The following is a 23,172-nucleotide window of genomic DNA, read 5'->3' on the forward strand; positions in this document are numbered from 1 at the left end:
AGTGATCAAATTACGTGTAAGTGTGGTCTGAAAATTCGATACATGAGTGAATGGTTTCACTGAGCCTGAAGTTCAACTTTTAGGGCCCTATTTTAAGGCTCTAAACGCATGGTCTGAAGCGCAAGTGTGCACTTAAGGCATCTGAATCCACTTTTGTTAGTTTAAAGACGGAAAAAATGGTCGTTGCGCCCGGCACTAGTCTAAAAGAGGCATCGCTATTCTCTGGAGAGTGAGTAATGGGTGTGTTTTGGGCGTAAGGTGCGATAAACCAATCAGAGTCTCATCTCCCATTCCCTTTAAAAGCCAGATGAGTTCGCACCATCAGATTCGTTATTTACATGAGAGAATTTGCAAGCAGAAAGACTGAAAGCTTCTCCAGAGAGCAAACGGATCTGCTCGTGTGCAAAATTAAAGCGACACCATCTACGGAACAAGACGGATCTTTATGAACACAATATAACCTTATACATTTACATTTACCTGACACTTTTATCCAAAGCGACTTACAATTGCTATATATGTCAGAGGTCAACTAGGGGTTAAGTGTCTTGCTCAGGGACACATTGGCATCTCACAGTGGATTTGAACCCGGGTCTCTCACACCAAAGGCATGTGTCTCATCCACTGCGCCATCACCACCCCCACACCTTTTATTTTTGAAATTGGGCTAGTTTCTGAGCTGTAGCTTGTCCCTGTGTGTGTGTGTGTGTGTGTGTGTGTGTGTGTGTGTGTGTGTGTGTGTGTGTGTGTGTGTGTGTGTGTGTGTGGGGCAGTGGTGAGCGCACTGGTGCTGTTGTACTGTGGCTGCCTATCCCAGCCCAGCCAACATTTGTATGTGGGGCCCATATGGGTATGAAATGGGCTGAAAAATGGGCCCCATGTAGGATTGTCCGCGGGTTACATAATGGCCCCATGTTAATTGCCCAGATAAATTTCATGTTGGATTGCACTTGGTACTACGCCGGACCCAAGTGGGCAACATGCACAAGACCCATCTCGGTCCCAGCTTTAACCCAGCCGATATTTATATGTGGGGCCCATGTGGGTTTGAAATGGGCTGAAAAATGGGCTTTGATTGGGATTGTCCACGGGTTACATAATGGCCCCATGTTAATTGCCCAGATGAATTTCATGTAGGATTGCACTTGGTACTAGGCCGGACCCAAGTGGGCAACATGCACAAGACCCATCTCGGTCCCAGCTTTAACCCAGCCGATATTTATATGTGGGGCCCATGTGGGTTTGAAATGGGCTGAAAAATGGGCTTTGATTGGGATTGTCCGCGGGTTACATAATGGCCCTATGTAAATTGCCCAGATGAATTTTATGTAGGATTACACTTGGTACTAGGCCGGACCCAAGTGGGCAACATGCACAAGACCCATCTCGGGCCCAGCTTTAACCCAGCCGACATTTGTATGTGGGTCCCATGTGGCTTTGAAATGAAAAGTGGGCTCTGTATGGGATTGTCCACGGGTTACATAATGGCCCTATGTAAATTGCCCAGATGAATTTTATGTAGGATTACACTTGGTACTAGGCCGGACCCAAGTGGGCAACATGCACAAGACCCATCTCGGGCCCAGCTTTAACCCAGCCGACATTTGTATGTGGGTCCCATGTGGCTTTGAAATGAAAAGTGGGCTCTGTATGGGATTGTCCACGGGTTACATAATGGCCCTATGTAAATTGCCCAGATGAATTTTATGTAGGATTACACTTGGTACTAGGCCGGACCCAAGTGGGCAACATGCACAAGACCCATCTCGGGCCCAGCTTTAACCCAGCCGACATTTGTATGTGGGTCCCATGTGGCTTTGAAATGAAAAGTGGGCTCTGTATGGGATTGTCCGTGGGTTCCATAATGGTGCCATGTAGATCGCCCAGGTGGGTTTCATGTAGGATCGCACTTATAAACAGGTGGGCCCCAACTGGGCCACATGCACAAGACCTATCTTGGTCCCAGCTTTAGTTTTTTGTGGGTACTACAAGGTTACTATATGGGCTGAAATATGGGCTTTAAGTGGGTTTGTCCATAGGTTCCATGCTGGCCCCAGCAACTTGCTGGATTTCAGGATTCAGGATTTCTTTTATACAGGATTTCACAGGGCTTTAGGTGGGGCCCAACTAGGAATCATATGCATGTGGCCCAATTAGGGATCATCTGGGCTCCATCTAAATGAGTAGCAACACCACACAAACAAGTTTTAAAGCATTAGAGCACACAGTGATATTGAAATATTTTCAATTTTATTAAAATTACTCATCATCATATTATGCTATATTCTGAAATTCCAGGGACAATATTTAAAGAAGCAGATTTATGTCAGATTAAAGAGTTCTATTTAATACCTATTTGTTAAAATACATATTTTGAACCTGTATTTGACCCAGTCTTTACTGAACATTTGAACAGGATATAAATTGGTGACAGTTAGAAGAAGCAGCAACTATACAGTACATTTATCAGTACAGCTTACACTGCAGACAGTCATTTGCGCATCTAGACACTCTCCTCCTCTATCTCTTGTCCTGGACTATTTTGAGAGTTCCCTCTCAGTTCCTTGCCAGTTGATCTGTGTTGTCTTCTTAAGAGCCTCTGCAAAACATTTTTTTTTTTTTTTTAGGGATTTTGATTTTAGAAAAATCATGTTACTTACACGTCACAATACCTTATGACAGAATAACAATTTTTACTCAGGATAAAAAAAAAACAGCAAAAAAATTATATAGGAATGGTGACGGTTTTGGAATGTCACTGGAAGGGCATTTGGGAAAGCAATAAAAAACAGTTTATAAAGTATGCATAATGAGTATAATGATTTATGATTACTTTTAAAGTAAAATTAGGAATGCTCCGATCAATCGGCCAGATATTAGGGTTAGGTTAACTAAGTAAGTAAGTAAAAGTTTATTTATATAGCACATTTCACAGGTACAAGGCAACAAAGTGCCTTAGAACAAAAACATTAATATCATAAAATACACACAATAAAAGCATAGACAGTACATGACCATATCATGTAACACAGGTACCTAATTAAAAGCCTGAACAAATAAATGAGACTTTAGTCTGCATTTGAAGGCATCAACAGAGTCAAAAGAGCGCATATACAGTGGGAGGGGGTTATTAAACGCCTTCTGAAGCAAAGCCATGAGTTTGTGTAAGAAAAATATTCGGTAACGCTTTAGATTACAGCCCGGAATGTACTATGTAATTAAGAGGAATTTACAGTGTAACTTTCTGCAATTATAGTGTACCTATAAAGGACTTGCATGTAAGTATATGGGTAAAGTTTTGGGAATAATGGGGTAACAACCAGGATAATTAAAAATATATATTTATACTGTAAGTATTATAGAAATAAGGGTTACTTATTCTACTATTATGATACAACAGTCTTACATTTGGGAGCAATTTAGCGAGTACATACACTGCAAACCTTTTTGTAAAAATTGTGTATCAATACTGTATAGGCTTTTTTTAAAGGACAGGGTACATAGGCATTTATACAATTCTTTAATATTTTTAAAAAAAATTATAGCAAAAGTGCAGATGTTTAAGTTTTGGCTAACATGTTTCAAGGCAAGAAAAGCTAAGACTATTGCATTTTTTTTTAAATACTGGGACATATATTTTGTTTGATGTGGTTACAGGGTAAGTGGTGCTTGTATAATAAATAAAGGTTTCCAAGTCAGTGATATAAAACTGTGTATGTATTTTTATTGTACTTACCCTGTAACTACATGGAACAAGGGGGTAACAAGCACCACCACATGAAACAAGTGTATCTTTCCCCAATATTTAAGCAAAAGTTGCAATAGTTTTCGTTTCAGTGCACTTAAGTAAAAAAGATGACTTTATAAATGTATATGTACCCTGTAATTTTTTTTAAAAGCCTGTAATTTTAGAGTAGGTATTGGATCACCTTTATTTCAGAAAGGTACGCAGTGTACAATTTTCTGGTGAAATTGCTCCCAAATGTAAGATTGTTATCACAATAGTAGGATAAACACCCTTTAGTCCTTTAATACTTACAGTATAAATAATTGTTTAATTCTCCTGGTTGTTACCTCCTTATTCCCCAAACTTAATATATTGTTTCTTTATACTTATATTGTAAGTATGTTATAGGTACACTATAATTACCAAAGGTTACGCTGTTAAATCGCTTTAATTACGCAGTACTTTCCAGGCTGTAATCTAAAGCATTATCAAATATTCATATTTAAAACTTTATTAAATAAAATAACCAGCTTCCGGCCAAGCAAACATACAGATTGCACTTAAGTGTAAAGTGCAACTTATGTGGTTTTAAGTTGATATTTACTCTACACCATTATGCACTACGCTACTTCTGACGTCACAAATTGACCTATGGCTAAGCCATTCAGTCAAACACGATGAGCAGTGCGCACCTAACCTAATACACTCGGACATTCTCTGCTTCCACGTCCATTGAAATGCATTGCAGTTAGTCAGTTTTCATTAGGTTTTTTTGTCATTTTAAGTTTAAAATGGTCAAACGGTGTGCATGGGGTACATACAACTCCGACACTAGGTTCCCGAGAGACTGGGCGACGGTGTGTATTTCTTTACCCTTTCCCAAGCCACTTCTCAACAGAGATAAGTGTCTGCTCTGGATTAAGTTATGCGATTAAGTCATGCGCCGCGGTAGACCACAACAACAACTAAAGTTAGCCTTCTAGCTGCTTTGTACATCATGTCACTTAGCTTAATTAACGTATCTGTAAATAACCGAGATAACAAATGTTAACAATGTTGTGCTGAATGATTCATGTAAATACTGTAGCACCAAACGGTGATGGCAACGATATGCGGTATATCACGTTTACATTGTGACCTGTAAATTACATTTTTGCCTGGAGCTGAAGCTTTTCATCGACCTTCTCAACAACAAAAATTATTAATATAACCCTCCAATGCATAGTTAAGGCCCTTAAGGTGACTTTGAGATGATAAATATTATTTCTGTCTCCAAAAATCACCAATTGCCTCCTGTAAAATGTCTGCCATAGCGCCTGTCCCCGAATGTTGACTGTTTGTCCAAGTGAGTGGAGGGGGCGTGGCTTAGCCATAGGTCAATTGCATAAGTTTGCAAGTAGGCTGCTTATGGCCATTTAGTTGGAAGCTAGTTGTTTTACTTTAAAAAGTTTAAATACGAATATTTTTCAAACAAAATTTTTGCTTCAGAAGGCCTTTATTAACCCCCCTGGAGCCGTGTGGAGTTTATGATGGATGGATGCACTTTTTTGAGCTTTTTTAAACTAATAGTTGCAATCCACTGCCATTACGAAACTTGGAAGCGTCAGGGTGTTTATTAATAAAACTCTGATTGTATTTGTCTGAAAGAAGAACGTGGGCTAATATACACCAAAGGATGGCTTGAGGGTGAGTAAATCATGGGCTAAATACTCTAATTAAATTATGTAAAATCTAATTTTGAAAAATGTATTAAATTAAGTACAATCAAAACACCTCAAAAAGGTTAATAAATCCATACCGGAAGTGGCAGTACAATGTAGTAGATAAAGAGCAATCCTCCACCAAATTGCCAGTACTCATCTGGATCCTTGGTCAATCTGGGATGGGGTGGGGTGATGCGTCCTTAACAATATTAAAACAAAACGTATCAATATCATACCAACATTTGCCATTATAAAACATTCAGAGAACATGAAAAATAGCCCAATAGCTCCCCGGTCTCCACTGTGTGTGTTTAATACTCACTGCTGTGTGTGTGTGTGTGTGTGTGTGTGTGCACTTGAATGGATGAAATGAAGAGCACAAATTCCGAGTTTGGGGACACATGTCACATCACATCAATTGAAGCTTTAAAAAAAGAAATTGCTACTCCAAAATCAAACAAACCATCAAACAATTTTACCTGTAGCCACATTTATCCTGTTATGACACGTCTGAGGGTCTTTCCCTTGATGTTCTTCCGTGAACTAAATAAAGGGCTCATGATGGTGACATGTTCTCCTTTCTTTGTCACTTTAGAGGAAGAAAGACATAAAGATAATTAGTTACTCAGATTTGTCACTGGTAGAGGATATGACTTTTGATGATGAGTATAATACTTTTGACAACATAATATATTAATCCCAATGTAAGGTTTAGAAGCAATGGTTAAAACTGACTTACATAATGAAGTTGATAATCATGCCGTTGTGGATTTGTCTCTCTGTTGGGTGCCTGCTCTCCCCCCAAAAATCTTCTTCCAGTGCTTGATATATAAAAATAATAAAAAAATAAACAAATCTCTTAAGATTAGCAGTTGTCAGTTTTTTAAGAGGTGATGTCAAAATATTTAGAAACGGGCATCTACTAAAATATAAGAGATTTAACGTTAGACCAATAACATTTCTCAACTCTTCTGTAGATTCCAGTGTTTCAGAGAGTAAATGACCGTTTTATCAGTCAAATCATATTTATATAGCGCTTTTCACAATATATCAGTCACTTTACTCATTTGGATTCTACTTCCCTAGTAAATAAATAAATAACTTCTACCAGAATATATTAGAACACATTTCATACTAATTATACTTCAATTTCATTAACATAATTATTGACACATCACCTAAGAAGACTTTATTACACAATGAACATTATATATATATATATATATATATATATATATATATATATTACGACCAAAAAATAAAGTAATAACGTTACCACTATTAAGTGTACCAAAAGTATATTTGCAATAGTTCCACTTTAGCACAATCAAATACACTTACTCAGAAGCACTAACGTTGCTTTCAGATAAATATGGTTAGCTACCCGTTATGTTAACGTTACAAACACAACTGCAGGTAACTTAGTAGCCTACGTCCGTTATCCGTTTATAAAACTCTCGTATGTGACGTTAACGTTAAGTTACACAGAACATTTCTGGGTAGTTAATGAACTCCATTCACACACGTTTTGTTTATCTGCATTATATATTCAACCATGAACTATATTAACGCTCTCATCCACTTATTTGAATGTAATACCTAAACGTTTATATCTCAGTTTTTCTAAAATGATAGTGGAGACAGAAAAATGTTCTCTTACCTGATCGCCAATATTGCAGGATCTCACGCATCCAGTCTGAGCGTCTTCTGTGTGTTCACATCTTCTGTTCTCCTTCGTTTACATGTCACATCGCAAATTAGTTCAAAATAATAATTGAAAGACCGAGTAATCTTGCTGAGCAGCCGTCGTCATCAACTCAAATGTATTTGATTTTTCAAACTTGACCAGTAAAAAGGCGCGCACAGTTGTCATTGGCCAGTTACATAGATGACAGTCAGATTAACCAATCATGATCAAAGAAGGTGAAACAACCGAAGTTACGACGTCACTCTGTAGGCCAAAACGCAGAAGTGAATTTGCATTTTAGCATTACAGTTCCCTCGCTCTAAAGCCTATGGGTTTTTTGAATGGGTTTTTGCTAAATCTCCTGAAATAAGGTCTCTGGTGAACAGAGCCTCTAAATATTTTCACGTTTTGATCTATGACAGAACACACAATTATAACCTGCTTGTGTTTTTTTTTTTTAACTTTATTGTGTCTGTGTTTTTTAAAATCTTTATATATGCTTCAAAATGTATATAAATTTTGGATTAACTTGTAAATATTATCTTGCTAGACAAAACGTGTAAGGGTCACAACCCTCTGTTAAACACAGATCTTATTTTTTGCGATTTTCCAAAAGTCTATGGGGAAAATGCATTGCTTTTTTACCGAGGGAACCCATGCGCCGCTAGCTTCCGGGTTGTCCTACAAAGTGACGTCATCACTTCGGCACTCTATTGTTTCAGTGGTAATGATTAAAAAAAAAAAAAATGGTGGTAATGATTTTTTTTTTTTTTTAAGAAATCCGTGTTTAATTTAATTTGTAGGCTATATTATTTGATTACTGTTTTTATGAAAGTGTGTGAATAAAAATGTAATCCTGCAAGCTAAACTTTAGGCACACACACAAAATTGTAAACCCCAAACAAAATCGCACAAAGCAAAAAAAGTTTATTCTGCACTTGTTGAGATTGAAATTATATCCATTATTTTTATTATTGTTAATAATATACTGATTCTATTTCAACACAAATTTATATTTTTGAAGTGGTGTTTTGATCAAAATATCATAAAATGCTACAATAATAATTAGAAATTAATAATTAGAAATAATAATAATTTAAATGTTATGGATTTCTTGAAGACATGACATGATTCAACAAACAGATAAAAAATAATTCAACTGTTTAGCATTAAAATGTTACATTTGTGTACATTGTGTGCATTCTGTACTCCCGCTGCAAATGTGATTTTTGAATTTAGTTTTGATTTTCCCTTCAAACACTGCATGTTGCATTCTAACTTTTTTTTACTTGGGCTATTTCATCATCTGGACTGAGTCTCTTTCAATAATCAAAACCCTAACCCTAACCCCAATATTTAAAATCTCTAGAATTACATTGTCACTAACTGACTGACCAGAAAACTCTTGAGTATTTCCATTGAATAAGGGCATTTGGCTGATGCTAGGGGTTTGATTTATTCTAGCCATCTCAAGTCATTAGAATATTTTGATAGATAAGTAGCTTCTGTAACCCGTTCTTCATATTGTACAGTGACCATTTTCGGGATATTTTGAACCATTTGTGTAACTATATTGAGATAAGCATATTGCAGTAACTCAGAAGTTTGCAGTAACAAAATTAAACCACTAAAAGTTGACACTTTAAATATTTAGTGTCAATGATTAGGGTTGGAACTAATATCTGCTGAACGCCAACACTCCAGGACTGGATTTGAAGAGCCGTGGCCTATACTGTATCCTATTGCCAACAGTATTGGGACACCCATCCAAGTTATTGAATGGGGGTGTTTCGATCACTTCCATGGCCACAGTTGTATAAAATCAAGCACCTAGGTATGCAGGTGCTTCTACAAACATGTGTAAAAACATAGGTTGCTTTCAGGAGCTCAGTGAATTCAAGCGTGGTACCATGATAGGTTTCCACCTGTGGAATAAGTCCATTTGTGAAATTTCCTCACTACTAAATATGGTCAACTGTTAGTGGTATTTTAACAAGGATTATACTGTAAATCATAAATATACTGTATATAAATGTTTTAATGATTGCACAGATATGTTTTTTTTACAAGTGTATAGTTTATGAAGTCATTTACAGATGCACAATTTATATTTATTCCATAGTTCATTATATTCACAATTATACTTGTATATATTTCCGCATTAATGATCCATATAGAGATTACTTATGTGGAAACTACTTTGGGCCCATGTAGGCAGCCTATATGGGACTGCTTGTGTTTGCCCATGTCTGACCCATGCGGTTTATCAAAATGGGCCCCATATATTTTTCACATTCAGAACCCATATAGAGATTACCTATGAGGGAACTACCTTGGGCCCATGTAGGCAGCCTATATGGGACTGTTTGTGTTTGCCCATGTCTGACCCATGCGGTTTATCAAAATGGGCCCCATATATTTTTCACATTCAGAACCCATATAGAGATTACCTATGAGGGAACTACCTTGGGCCCATGTAGGCAGCCTATATGGGACTGCTTGTGTTTGCCCATGTCTGACCCATGCGGTTTATCAAAATGGGCCCCATATATTTTTCACATTCAGAACCCATATAGAGATTACTTATGTGGAAACTACTTTGGGCCCATGTAGGCAGCCTAAATGGGACTGCTTGTGTTTGCCCATGTCTGACCCATGCGGTTTATCAAAATGGGCCCCATATATTTTTCACATTCAGAACCCATATAGAGATTACCTATGAGGGAACTACCTTGGGCCCATGTAGGCAGCCTATATGGGACTGCTTGTGTTTGCCCATGTCTGACCCATGCAGTTTATCAAAGTGGGCCCCATATGTTTTTCCCATTCAGAACCCATATAGAGATTACCTATAAGGGAACAACCTTGGGCCCATGTAGGCAGCCTATATGGGACTGCTTGTGTTTGCCCATATCTGACCCATGCGGTTTATCAAAATGGGCCCCATATATTTTTCACATTCAGAACCCATATAGAGATTACTTATGAGGGAACTACCTTGGGCCCATGTAGGCAGCCTATATGGGACTGTTTGTGTTTGCCCATGTCTGACCCATGCAGTTTATCAAAGTGGGCCCCATATGTTTTTCCCATTCAGAACCCATATAGAGATTACTTATGAGGGAACTACCTTGAGCCCATGTAGGCAGCCTATATGGGGCTGTTTGTGTTTGCCCATATCTGACCCATGGGGTTTATCAAAATGGGCCCCATATATTTTTCACATTCAGAACCCATATAGAGATTACCTATGAGGGAACTACCTTGGGCCCATGTAGGCAGCCTATATGGGACTGCTTGTGTTTGCCCATATCTGACCCATGCGGTTTATCAAAATGGGCCCCATATATTTTTCACATTCAGAACCCATATAGAGATTACCTATAAGGGAACTACCTTGGGCCCATGTAGGCAGCCTATATGGGACTGTTTGTGTTTGCCCATATCTGACCCATGCGGTTTATCAAAATGGGCCCCATATATTTTTCACATTCAGAACCCATATAGAGATTACCTATGAGGGAACTACCTTGGGCCCATGTAGGCAGCCTAAATGGGACTGTTTGTGTTTGCCCATGTCTGACCCATGCGGTTTATCAAAGTGGGCCCCATATGTTTTTCCCATTCAGAACCCATATAGAGATTACCTATGAGGGAACTACCTTGGGCCCATGTAGGCAGCCTAAATGGGACTGTTTGTGTTTGCCCATGTCTGACCCATGCAGTTTATCAAAGTGGGCCCCATATGTTTTTCCCATTCAGAACCCATATAGAGATTACTTATGAGGGAACTACCTTGGGCCCATGTAGGCAGCCTATATGGGACTGTTTGTGTTTGCCCATATCTGACCCATGCAGTTTATCAAAATGGGCCCCATATATTTTTCACATTCAGAACCCATATAGAGATTACCTATGAGGGAACTACCTTGGGCCCATGTAGGCAGCCTAAATGGGACTGTTTGTGTTTGCCCATGTCTGACCCATGCAGTTTATCAAAGTGGGCCCCATATGTTTTTCCCATTCAGAACCCATATAGAGATTACTTATGAGGGAACTACCTTGGGCCCATGTAGGCAGCCTATATGGGACTGTTTGTGTTTGCCCATATCTGACCCATGCAGTTTATCAAAGTGGGCCCCATATGTTTTTCCCATTCAGAACCCATATAGAGATTACTTATGAGGGAACTACCTTGGGCCCATGTAGGCAGCCTATATGGGACTGTTTGTGTTTGCCCATGTCTGACCCATGCAGTTTATCAAAGTGGGCCCCATATGTTTTTCCCATTCAGAACCCATATAGAGATTACTTATGAGGGAACTACCTTGGGCCCATGTAGGCAGCCTATATGGGACTGTTTGTGTTTGCCCATATCTGACCCATGCGGTTTATCAAAATGGGCCCCATATATTTTTCACATTCAGAACCCATATAGAGATTACCTATGAGGGAACTACCTTGGGCCCATGTAGGCAGCCTAAATGGGACTGTTTGTGTTTGCCCATGTCTGACCCATGCGGTTTATCAAAGTGGGCCCCATATGTTTTTCCCATTCAGAACCCATATAGAGATTACCTATGAGGGAACTACCTTGGGCCCATGTAGGCAGCCTAAATGGGACTGTTTGTGTTTGCCCATGTCTGACCCATGCGGTTTATCAAAGTGGGACCCATATGTTTTTCCCATTCAGAACCCATATAAAGATTACCTATGAGGGAACTATCTTGGGCCTATATAGGTTGCTTATATGGGATTGATTGTGTTTGCACATGTCTGTCCGATATAGTTTGGCCATGTGGGCCCCATATGTATTGCCCCATTCAAAACCCATATAGAGATTACCAACGTGGGTGCCACATTGGGCTCATGTAGGCAGCCTATATAGGACTGATTGTGTTTGCCCATGTCTGACCCATATGGGTTATGAAAGTGGACCCCATATATTTTTCCCATTCATAACCCATATAGAGATTATCTATGTGGGTACTACCTTGGGCCCACGCAGGCAGCCTATATGGGACTGGTTGTATTTGCCAATGTCTCACCCATTTGATAAACCCAAATGGGCCCCATTTGTGTTCCCCATTTTGAGCCCATGCCCTCATTTCCCATTAGTGACCCAACTAGGACCCACATAGGGAGCCCACCTATTTTTGCCCATGTGGGACCGACGTAGCTGACCCAAGTGGGCCCCAGAAAAGATGCCCATTTTGGGACCATACCCACTTGGTACCCACGTAGCCCAAGCATAAACCATGTGGGGCCCACATATACATGTTGGCTGGGAGTGGATGCTGCACACTAGTGGTGGATGAGGAGAGATCACATTTGAAATTTGCACAAACTTACAGGACAACCATATTGGCTAGATTAGGCATTTATTTATAAAGAGAAAGTTGAACTTTTCAGGATTCATCATAAATCTTTGTTCAATAAATCCCAATAAGCTTTGTGCTTTTTACTTTTGATATAAAACAAAGTCTCAGCTTTCAAATTCTGTCCATTTTATCACAAAATTCAAACATAAATACCGTTTTGGCACTCTTTAATGTGAGATCACTGTGGTGCCTGAGTTCAAGCGAAAGTGGAGCGTGATTGAATGCGATCATCCCCTCCGCTTTACAGAACGAAATAAACATGAAAGAACATCAGAAAATATGTAGAAAGATACAGTCTTTCATGTCTCTCATGTAAAAGCTCAATCAGTGTTTAAACCGCAGAAAGACGTCAATAAATCAGCTTGTCAGGTCACTCACATAAGCCATTCGTTGACCATTAACTTGACAGACAGCCTGAGCGCACCTGCCGCCAAGTGTCATCATCGTCTAATTCTTCTGAGGTAAATCCAAGGTAAACAGCACAAAATCAATCTTCAAAAAAGGTGACGAGGGCAGTAACAGCTCTGCGTTCCTCAGACATGCCTGTGTGGGCGTGGTCACATTAACGCTAATCAGCTCGGCCTGGAGAAACTGTACATGTGATTGTGGATGAGTGGGCGGGTCCTGGTGATTGAGTGATGGTTGGGGCTGTGACGTGTGGCTGACTCTGTGACAATTCACAGAGTCACAATTCTGTGTCAAGCAGCTTATGTGATGTTCTCTCATTTTTTTTTCAGTTGTATTGACAATTCAACATTCAAGATGACTTTGGGAAATGAGAGAAAGCAAACAGAGAAAAATAACTGCAGAAGTGGAGGAAATTAGTGAAAAGTCCACTAAAGGTGGGATAGGTAGACATTTTCTAAAAAAAAAAAAAAACTTTTTCCCAAATTTGTTTAAACTGTCTATATATACCAATACATAATTAAAATGTAAGTACTCTGAAAAAGAAAGTATACAAATCGAGTGTCTGTAGTTCTCTCAGTGCTGCAATAAACACAGCTCATTATTTCATTCACTCCCACCCCCTCCCGTCCAAAGCCACGCCCCCAAAATGCATGAACGGGCGCTGCATATCGCGCTCAGCTGGAGGACACGTTTACCGCGGAGAGGAGCTGTGCATGTAGTGACATCATATCAGAATCACATGTAATAAAATGCCTAAAATTATCATTAATATAAACAACTAACATGGCTGGTAGTACTCACTATCAGGATACTGGTAATGGTAAAGTTTAAAATATATTGAGTTTGATTCGGTAACGAGCTAGTAAAAACAGCAAAACTAAAACAGGTTGCATTGATACACGTTTTCCGTTACCATCAGTTACACTGTGATAAAAGGGGAATTTCATGTAAGATTCGTGTAACATATACGTAAAGCACTGTTGGCGTCACTTTTCAGCCCCTGGTTGTCTGTTGTCGCCACGGCTGGAAAGCCCCACCGATATTAACTCTCGTCTGCTTAATCCAAATACTTTTTGGTCATAGCCTTTTCAAAAACTGTCTTCCTTTTCTGCCTGGTTTTCCTTCGCTGACTGTATATGCAGATAACTGGGAATTTTGACTGCTCTTTCTCTGCCATAATCCTTCCTATTGACCATTTCACAAGATGTAAACAACACTGGTCCAGAAGCACTTCCTGTTTCAGTTTTTTAACACTACATAAAAGCTGGGATAAAATACAACCAACAGAACATTTAAAACGGAATCAAAAAGTTGAACAAACATCTTTAAGATGTTTTCTTTACATGTGAAATAAAGAAAACAGTTACAAACTGAAACAGGAAGTGCTTCTGGACCAGTGTTGTTTACATCTTGTGAAATGGCAAACGTGTGCGCGCATGTGGGCGGCTCTACGCAGCCGCGCTGGTCACCATGGTAGCGAGGAAGTGACAGTCGCCCAGCCAATCACTTCTTTCGTCCCGGTTGGAAATAATGAGCTGTGTTTATTGCAGCACTGAGAGGACTGTAGACACTCGATTTGTATACTTTCTGTTCCAGAATACTTACATTTTAATTATGTATTGGTATACATAGACAGTTTAAACAAATTTGGGGAAAAAGTTTTTTTTAGAAAATGTCTACCTACCCTGCCTTTAAGAAATTCCCCCCCTCAAAAACCAAACTCAAACTAATCAATTAATCTTTACTTGGGTTTCTGGAGTAAACAAAGCATGGGATGTGAATATTACAGATTACTGGATTTTCACAATTAAGTTGAGACATTATGTAAAGGTGGAAGACGTGCTTGTCGCTGTTGAACAGATTGGATACGGGAATATAATTTCAGCGTCAAGGATGAATAAAGCAGTGGTGGTTTTCCTTAAAGATGAAAGTTTGGCGAGTAAACTAATTGAAACCGGCGTTTGGGTAAATGGAGCGTTTACTGTTGTGTCACCGCTTGTGTCGCAATCTGTTAGTTAGAGTAACGATCTCTGATGTGCCCAGGTTTATATTAAACAGTGACATTGAAAAGGAGTTGTTGAGGTTTGGATAAATGGCCAGTGAAAATGAATCCGTTGAGATGTAGGAATGAAGCACTGAAACACGTGCTGTCGTTTCGGCGTCGGGTGTTTATATTTCTTGATCAACAAACGCTGGACATTTCTTTCCGAAACAAACACAAGGGGAAATCATACATGATTTACGCAAGCACCGGCAACTTGAAATGTTTCGAATGTGGAGACGTTGGACATAAAAAGATCGCTTGCCCACATAACAAAACACAGCTAGAAAATAATGTAACTGATTGTTATGACTGACTCCAGGCCATGAAAATCAATAGGAGAACATGCCACGAACAAATGGTGCCAAACATAAATTTACTGTGTATCTAACGCAAATACAAACAACATAATTAACCATGGGATATGGATGTCAGCATCAGCAGTGTAAAGTAAGTGCTGGGATGTGTTGTAGGTGTGTGTGTGTGTGTGTGTGCAGATGTTGGATGTAAAAATAAAAGACATCAACTCAGATAAACTTAAAGGTGCATCTCTGTGAAATCCTGGCGTATCGAGCGAGGGCTAAGCCTGAAGCAGCTAGCCGAGCAGCGTCGGAGTCTTCAGCCACCGGATCAGGAAAAAAAAGAGAGACACACAGCGGAGAAGCTCCTATTTAAAGCACCATCTTCCCAGGTGTTAGCAATTAAGCCTGAACGAGAGGAGGAGCAGGGGAACGACCAAAAACCGTAACACTGATATTGAAGTTTTTTCTAGTGTACAGATTGGTGAAAATGTAGAGACCAGTGAGGAACCAAACAAAACAACAATTGAGGAGAATAAAGATAACAAAAGTGCAGATGAAGGGACGAGTATAGGGGAGAGCGGGGCACAACCTAACGCATTTTGGTTTTGGCTCAATTTATTAAAAAATAATTAGGTTAGATTAATATTTTTTTCCACAAGCAACATACACATCTCTGCTACAAATGAACACTTAAAGTTTTTTTCTAGGACCTACCATTTTCGTACAGTTGGACTGAAAGTGACAGAAGTGCAAATGTTGCAGCTTAGCCCATATGCGGGGTTAACTGTAACAGACAGAGGGGTTAGTTGTAACACTTGTGTGTAACACACATAATTCAGTACAGTACAAGTCCACAAGAACACAAGTACAGACAAGTACGCATATTGAGAAACGGCCTATGTAAACGGTCCGTGTTACATTTAACCCCGCGTTAGGTTGTGCCCCGCGCTCCCCTACTTCTTTTTCGTAAGGAATCTTTTACTTTTTAATTATTTTCCTTCCAGTTTATTTATTTGAAATGTTCCTTGTATGCCCTGATGTTGTAGAACGTAATCAAGTTTCTCCAAGGTCCATTTATTTTTTTGTCTATTTTAGTTTTGAGGAGGTTGGTAAAATGGCACACACTGTACACACCACATTAACTTCTTTTCATAAATGCATGAGACGGAAATGATCGGAAGATTTGAGTGGTGACCATGCTGGCAACCCAAACCATAGACCTAAACACTACACCGTCCAACACCGCATTATTTCAGCAGTGGTTTTCTGGGGTTAAATACAGTAATCTGCAACATGGTGGCATTTTGGATTCAAGTTGTCAAGAATGAAATCGACAAAGTTTGATTACATTCTTCCATTTAATACAAGTATTTAGTCCAAAACTGAAAGTATAAATACATTTATTTACAATGAGATTCACAAAAACAATATGCTTAACTCTAATGTATGTCTGCCCTAAAAATGAAGGTCTGAAACAGAATAGAAAGTGAAATACAGGGAGTGCCAAGCATTTTATGTAAATATGTTATATTGTGTGTGGTTTTAAAAAAAATAAAATATATATATATATATATATTTGTCTGTTTATTATTTGTGTTTTGGATCATGTGTGTTTGATAATCTGATAATTTGTCTTAGTGAGAAAGATGTTGAAGCGAATGTCTTATAATTAAAAATATCTTGCATACTTTGAGCTGGATGAGAAGAAATCGTGTGTGATGAGCCTCGGAGGGCTGGGCTGGTGTGTTCTGAACGAGGTAGATCTGTCTAATATCTATGATTCGGCTAATTATTCCACAATCATAATCTGTATTATCACAGCGTCTCTCATAAGGAGTCATACTACAAAGTTGTTGAATTTTAGATACCTAGTATTTCACAGTTAATAAATGCTACACATAATGCAAGGGTTGAAAATGGGTGCCTGTTGAAAGCTGTTGAGAATATGAGTCATTCTCTGGGTTATGTCGTCGCAGCTTCTGCTCTCACACTCACTTTATTCTGAGCACGTCGAGCCGCTTCCTGACGTTTTCTTAATGAATCCTCCTCCTTTCTCAAACCCACCACTACTCTTCATCCCTCGCTCTCACCACCGACTCTTTCTCTTTGTCTCTCTCTCTCTATCTCTGTAATGGTAAAATCACAGATATTGTCACATCAGCCTCACGACTGCGGAAACACGAGCCCCTCCTGTTTTAGAAGGCAGAAATATTTTCACTTACAGTGATTTTATAGGCATCTGTTCCCATCCACATAAAACATCTGTTGGACAGGCTTTTACAAATAAAAACAGTTTTCTTCACAAACCTAGAGGTGGATGATAGAAAAAATCTACTGTTAAAACACAGGCAGTCAGAGACACATACAAACAGCTGGCAATTCTTCTCACAGAGAAATATAGAAAAAAAAAAATACATATCATATAAATATATAACATAAGACAAAACATTAGTACAGTCCCTAGCAGAAAATACTCCCTAAACACTCCAAAGCTGAAGTACATAAACAGTGCAAATAGATCCGAAGTATGGAGCCGGACGACTGATCGTTTTCACAGAAGCAGAATATTGTGACTGTACAGCGTTTCTCATGTCAGCAGATCAGGTTCATGTTCAGCTTGATCTACACATTCAGGTTCAGGACACCGGTTTGCTGCTCAGATGTCAGTGGATATGATCATGTCCCTACGCTCAGCGTGTGCAGAGGAAATCATCCATTACTCATACACAAATACAAAAGTTTTACAGAAATACATGCAAGCATTTATAGGAACATTTTGATGTGCACATACACAGTCCCCAGTTCCACTTTGCAGTCACTTGACAGACAAAGCAATTATCAATATCAAAATAACAGTCTGGAGCTTCAAAAACACTACTGTGATGCAGCACAAATATGTAAACGTGCACAAAATATCACGCCAATCAAGGTTAAATATGAAAAAATAAAATGTGTTCATTTGTCATGCTAAACATAAGTTCACATTATCCTGTCCTTATACATTTGACTTGGCAAATAAATAAATAAATAAATAAAAGTAAGTCCTGGCACTCACTGAAACTGCATGTGATTTAATCATACACGATTAAGTAGCTGTCATTGTTTATCAATGTTCATATTTCCTTCCTTTCAGAGATTTACATGATTTTCTTTTGCATCTTCTTTTCATAAAATCGCTCGGGATGAAAGCAGGGAAAGTTGCAGCATTATCAGGGACTCTCCTGTTTCTCAACCATATGATCTCTCCAATCCATAAACTGACACACACAGATCCTCCATGACGCTTTTGACCTATAGTCTTCCCATGTATTTGCCAGTGTTTCCACGGGCCGTCTGTGAAGGCGAGGACATGTCCCAGGCCACTTACCCTCACACCGGGCCCGCGGGCCAGCAGACGAACTCACAGCGTGTACAGCTCTGAGCTGAAGATGCCGGCCTCCTTCTTCTCTCTCTTGCGGGTCCGATGAGCCTTCCAGCACGCGGCCGCCACCAGCAGCAGGACCAAGCCCAGCACCAGCAGGACCAGCGACACCACGCGGGTCTGGGGCAGCGTGTTGAAGCTGAAGGTGACGGCACTGCCCGCCACACCGATGACCAGCGAGATCACCCCGAACGGGAACACACACCGGTACCAGGACTCCTCCGTGCCCCCGGTGGCCTGGGCCAAACGCTCCAGAGTGGACAGATCCTCGGCTTCTCTGGCTCCGGCCGCGGGGATCGAGCCGTCGCGGGACAGGCTGCGGTCGGGGTCCGGCTGAGCCGAGGCTGGGGGACGGCCCGATGAGCAGCCCATCTCACTGACGTCTCCTCCGGCCGGCGGCTTCGGGAGTGGGCATCTGCCTGGGGAGAGGGATATTTCTGGCTGCGCTCTATATATAGAGTTGGATGAGTGAGTCTGACTGGAGTCATGCAGGCGAAGACATCCTCTCCTCTCTCAGGCTGCGATGTGCATGTGTTGAGTCTCCCCTGCCTGTAACAGCAGCACATTGTCTGTTTTGCTAACAGAGCTGACTGAGTCTACAGAGCAGAGGGGCTGGGAGGAGCCAATGAGAGATGAGGGGCTGGGAGGAGCCAATGAGAGATGAGGGGCTGGGAGGAGCCAATGAGAGATGAGGGGCTGGGAGGAGCCGTCTGATTGGCTGCTTTTCTCCTGGTGGCAGATGGTTTGCGAGAGCTCCAAACATGAGTGTTATTGATGATGCTGATATATCCAGAGCGTATGCCACCAACATTTATGTCTATCTCCTGCTCTCTCACGCTTTTACTCATTCTTTTTCTAGAAATACATACATATATCCTGACCTTGAATGAATGAATGAATGCATGTGTGTAAGCCCGGTTAGGGTTAGGCTCAGGATTAGTAACCATTTCTCCAGTCTACTTAGAAACCCGTTCTACATCATTATAAAGTAGTTTGGTAATTGATATTTCTTATTATAAATACAATTGCAAATTTTTGTACTCAATGAAGTTTGCAATTGACATAGAATATAAATGTTTCACTTGGAAACCTTGTTGAATATTTTCAACCTGCAATAGAGAAGAAAAGACACTGGGATAAAAATAAAAAAGATATATTTTATCATAATCAAGACTATGGCTGAATCCCAATTCTCTGTCGTACCCGTTCCCCTTCGTCTTACCCCTAGCCCTTGTCCCTTGAAACGGTTACGTCATCTTACATCGTCCAATTACTGTGTCCAATAAAGTTAAGGAAGTAACATAAATAGAAACATTGTAGTAGAACAATGAAGCAAAAAAAAAAAAAACCTTATATATAAATAAAACTTATATATATATAAACACACACACACACACACATACATACATAGCCTATATGAACTACTTTGACTTTACCTCTGTTCAAATTTCTAAAGAAAGATGCTAATTGGTCGTGCAAAAGACCAAGAACTATATTTATTGGTTGAGTAGATGATAGTTTTAACCAATCTGGGGATGGGGTGGGACTAAGCATTAACAGTCATTTATGATTGGCTCAGAGGAAAAAACCGCACGGGTTTCTTTGACGAATCAATGCTGATCAAAACTTGATGACGCAATCACATTCACTACGGAGCTTCTGAATGTCCAAACGCGATTAATCCGATATCACAGAAAAGCCGCGAATCTCCTCTTTATGGGACTTTTTAAAGCATACGGATTGGAGCAGCGGTTCAAAAGTTATTTAACATTTAAGAACAACAGTTATTTTTAGCCGCCGGCGGCTGTATCCACAAGTTTCCTACGCCCCATGAGGCCTTGCGTCAAAAGTGGGCGCGACTTCCGGTTGGAAGTAAACAAAGCGCGACTTGACATGCTTGACACTCGTTCATTCAACAGTTGACAGTCATTCAAGTTATGGCGATCCAAACTAGCTAACGATGTGGGAACACAACCTCAACGAAATTAAAAAGGGTGAAATAACAGGGCCTTTACCCTCCGCAGTCGTTGATTGGGAGTATTATAATAACATTATTAATAATCAATACTCATCAAGGCATGGTGACAGACAGATGTGTGAGCTGACAAACAATTCAAGTAAAAAAATACACACTTAGTCATTGTGCTTTGGAGTTTATTCAAAATTATAAATGAATGTGCTGCTTGAATACATTAACTGGCACATTTGGTATTCTGTCAACACCGGCTTTGATCCTGAGTTTAGGTGTAACATCAGTAGCGAACAGCCAATCACATGCTGATAGAGTTTATAAAATATAAAGAATTAAAAAAAATGTACACAGGAAGATTAGTCGTCTTTTGGGAGGTGATGGAAACTAACGTTACAGTCGTTGGCAGGATCAGAGACGGGCTCTGGCAGGATCACTCGTTTTCAGCTTATGTTCAAAACAATCACGTTTAAGCCACTGAACTAGTTTAGTCCGGTTATACATACAACCACGAACACCACATATTGTCCCTGAGCTCCGTAACGACATCTCTCATAAAGATTTGCGTCTTTAAATAGTAAAATAATTCTCCGAAAAACAGCTAGCATCTTCGCTAACTAACACACAAAATACCATTGGAATGCTACTTCCGTCGCGTCACCGGAAGTTTCACCCACTTTATTTTTTACAGGAGCGCCCCTCGGAAACTTGTGGATAGGTCTTTAAGGGTTAACTGGCGTCTGTGTCACCCGGGGCGACAAGTGTTGATCACAAACTTCTCGAAACTTTCAAAATGTCCGGGATTGGGCTTTTGCTTTCCGTCTTCACTACTCGTTATGTTTACATGCACAAGGTGTTGTTTCAATCGGACTGAATTCATTCATTTAAATCGGTGAATCTGAATGTATTGTTGATCTAATATTCCCGTGTTTTTGTCTCAGTCGGGATCCGTTTGAAGCTGAATGCATCATCTGAGAAGCTGATCACGTACGTGTATGTGTCAAATAATGTACAGATAATGAATGGCGACTGTAGAAAGCAAAAGCTGAATCCCGGACATTTTGGGTGATCTTGAAATGTGGAACTGATTGTGCAAATCAGCAATGTAACGTTAGCATAGCCTAGCGTAGCAAAGTAGCGATTTTTAAAAACTTTAAAAACGTTTCAACAAACAACATAGTTGCAAATATATATGTACATAACTGTGTTGAGCACAAAACAAGACTGTAATATTTTTTTATCAATCATTTAAGCGAAAAAACTTTAAACTCTGGATGGTATGCCCGCTATTGTTGCCAGTTGCGCAGTGCATTTCTTACCCCTTGGTTTCAAGTAAGCTCGTGTTCTTGGTCTTAAGGGGTATATACCCCTTCACCTTTCCCCTACCCCTAGATCAAAATGAGAATTGGGATAGCCCTTCCTCTCACGTGAACGTGCAAAACTAAGGGGAAGGGGTAAGACAGAGAATTGGGATTCAGCCTAAATAGATTAACATATTTCTGTCATGACAACTCTCTAATGCATATGACAATGTTGATATGTTTGTTCTTGGCGAAATAAAAACTGCTTCTGCTATTCAGACTGATCTCATGAAAATCATATTTCCATTTTTGGCGTTCTATCAACACGCGTAATCGGCATAATCGCTGGACTTCAGGAGGAACAGCCCAGCACTCCCCAGCAAACACAGAACGTTCCCCTAATGTCCCTGAATGGTCCCATAAGGTTATTTTTTGGGAACCAAACAAGAACGTTCCATGTAGGTTATTTTTAGGTTCCATTTTTATAACGCAAGGAGAATGTTCCGGGTACGTTCCCTTAACCTTAAGGGAAAGTTCTAGCAACGTTCTGGGAACCAAGAACTAACGTTCCCAGAACATTCCAAGAACCTAAATGTGTTTGCTGGGTCACCATCATGAACAGCACTGTGGAAGCAGCGGAGTCGTTCAGGTTCCTGGGCACTACCATCTCTCAGGACCTGAAGTGTGCATAAGGCCCAGCAGAGAGTGTTTTCGCCAGCTGAGGAAGTTCAACCTGCCACAGGAGCTGCTGATTCAGGTCTACACGCCGTCATGGAGTCTGTCTTATTCACATCCATCACTGTCCGGTTCGGTTCTGCCACCAAATCAGACATCAGGAGACAGTCCGGACTAGGGGTTGAACCGACTAGTCGATTAGTCGACTAATCGATCTATTCATAAAGCCAACGTGCAAACTATCGTAAATCAAAGTGAAAGTAAGTCACAGAGCATCACAGATTCTGATGCTCTCTGTTATTAATTAGGCCTATGACTAATTACGCCAACTTACTCCTATGATTATATACAGTATATACAATATATATACAGTATATATTGATAAAAATGTTTTGAATTGGTTTCTCATCTAACAGATCTATTCACTCAGTTATACTAACAATAGCATGTTCTCCACAGCAATACTCAAAGAAAGCCCAATTCATCATTCCTGAAACAAAGCAGCGTAACACACATGAACGTGATGCTCAAAGGAGAGCTATTTATCAGCGAGAAGC

General features: G+C 40.0%; 1 protein-coding gene and 1 long non-coding RNA gene across 2 annotated transcripts; both read right to left on the reverse strand.

Annotated features, from left to right (window-relative positions):
• Nucleotides 1-1,967: 1,967 nt before the first annotated feature.
• On the reverse strand, nucleotides 1,968-7,414 carry LOC148971014 (uncharacterized). The gene is made up of 5 exons (XR_016146943.1): nucleotides 7,091-7,414; nucleotides 6,170-6,251; nucleotides 5,910-6,019; nucleotides 5,526-5,629; nucleotides 1,968-2,599 (listed from the first exon to the last, which is right to left on the reverse strand). It is a non-coding gene; the product is annotated as an uncharacterized LOC148971014 (long non-coding RNA).
• A 9,184-nt stretch (nucleotides 7,415-16,598) lies between these two features.
• On the reverse strand, nucleotides 16,599-22,766 carry LOC120464347 (transmembrane protein 100). Its single transcript, XM_039653765.2, has 2 exons — nucleotides 17,472-22,766; nucleotides 16,599-17,375 (listed from the first exon to the last, which is right to left on the reverse strand). The coding sequence occupies exon 1, from the start codon at nucleotides 19,040-19,042 to the stop codon at nucleotides 18,650-18,652; it is 393 nt and encodes a 130-aa protein (XP_039509699.2). The 5' UTR covers nucleotides 19,043-22,766; the 3' UTR covers nucleotides 16,599-17,375; nucleotides 17,472-18,649.
• Nucleotides 22,767-23,172: the final 406 nt, after the last annotated feature.

This window comes from Pimephales promelas, chromosome 17, assembly GCF_988280905.1.
Source record: "Pimephales promelas chromosome 17, fPimPro1.hap1.1, whole genome shotgun sequence".
In the NCBI taxonomy this organism is placed as follows: domain Eukaryota; kingdom Metazoa; phylum Chordata; class Actinopteri; order Cypriniformes; family Leuciscidae; genus Pimephales; species Pimephales promelas.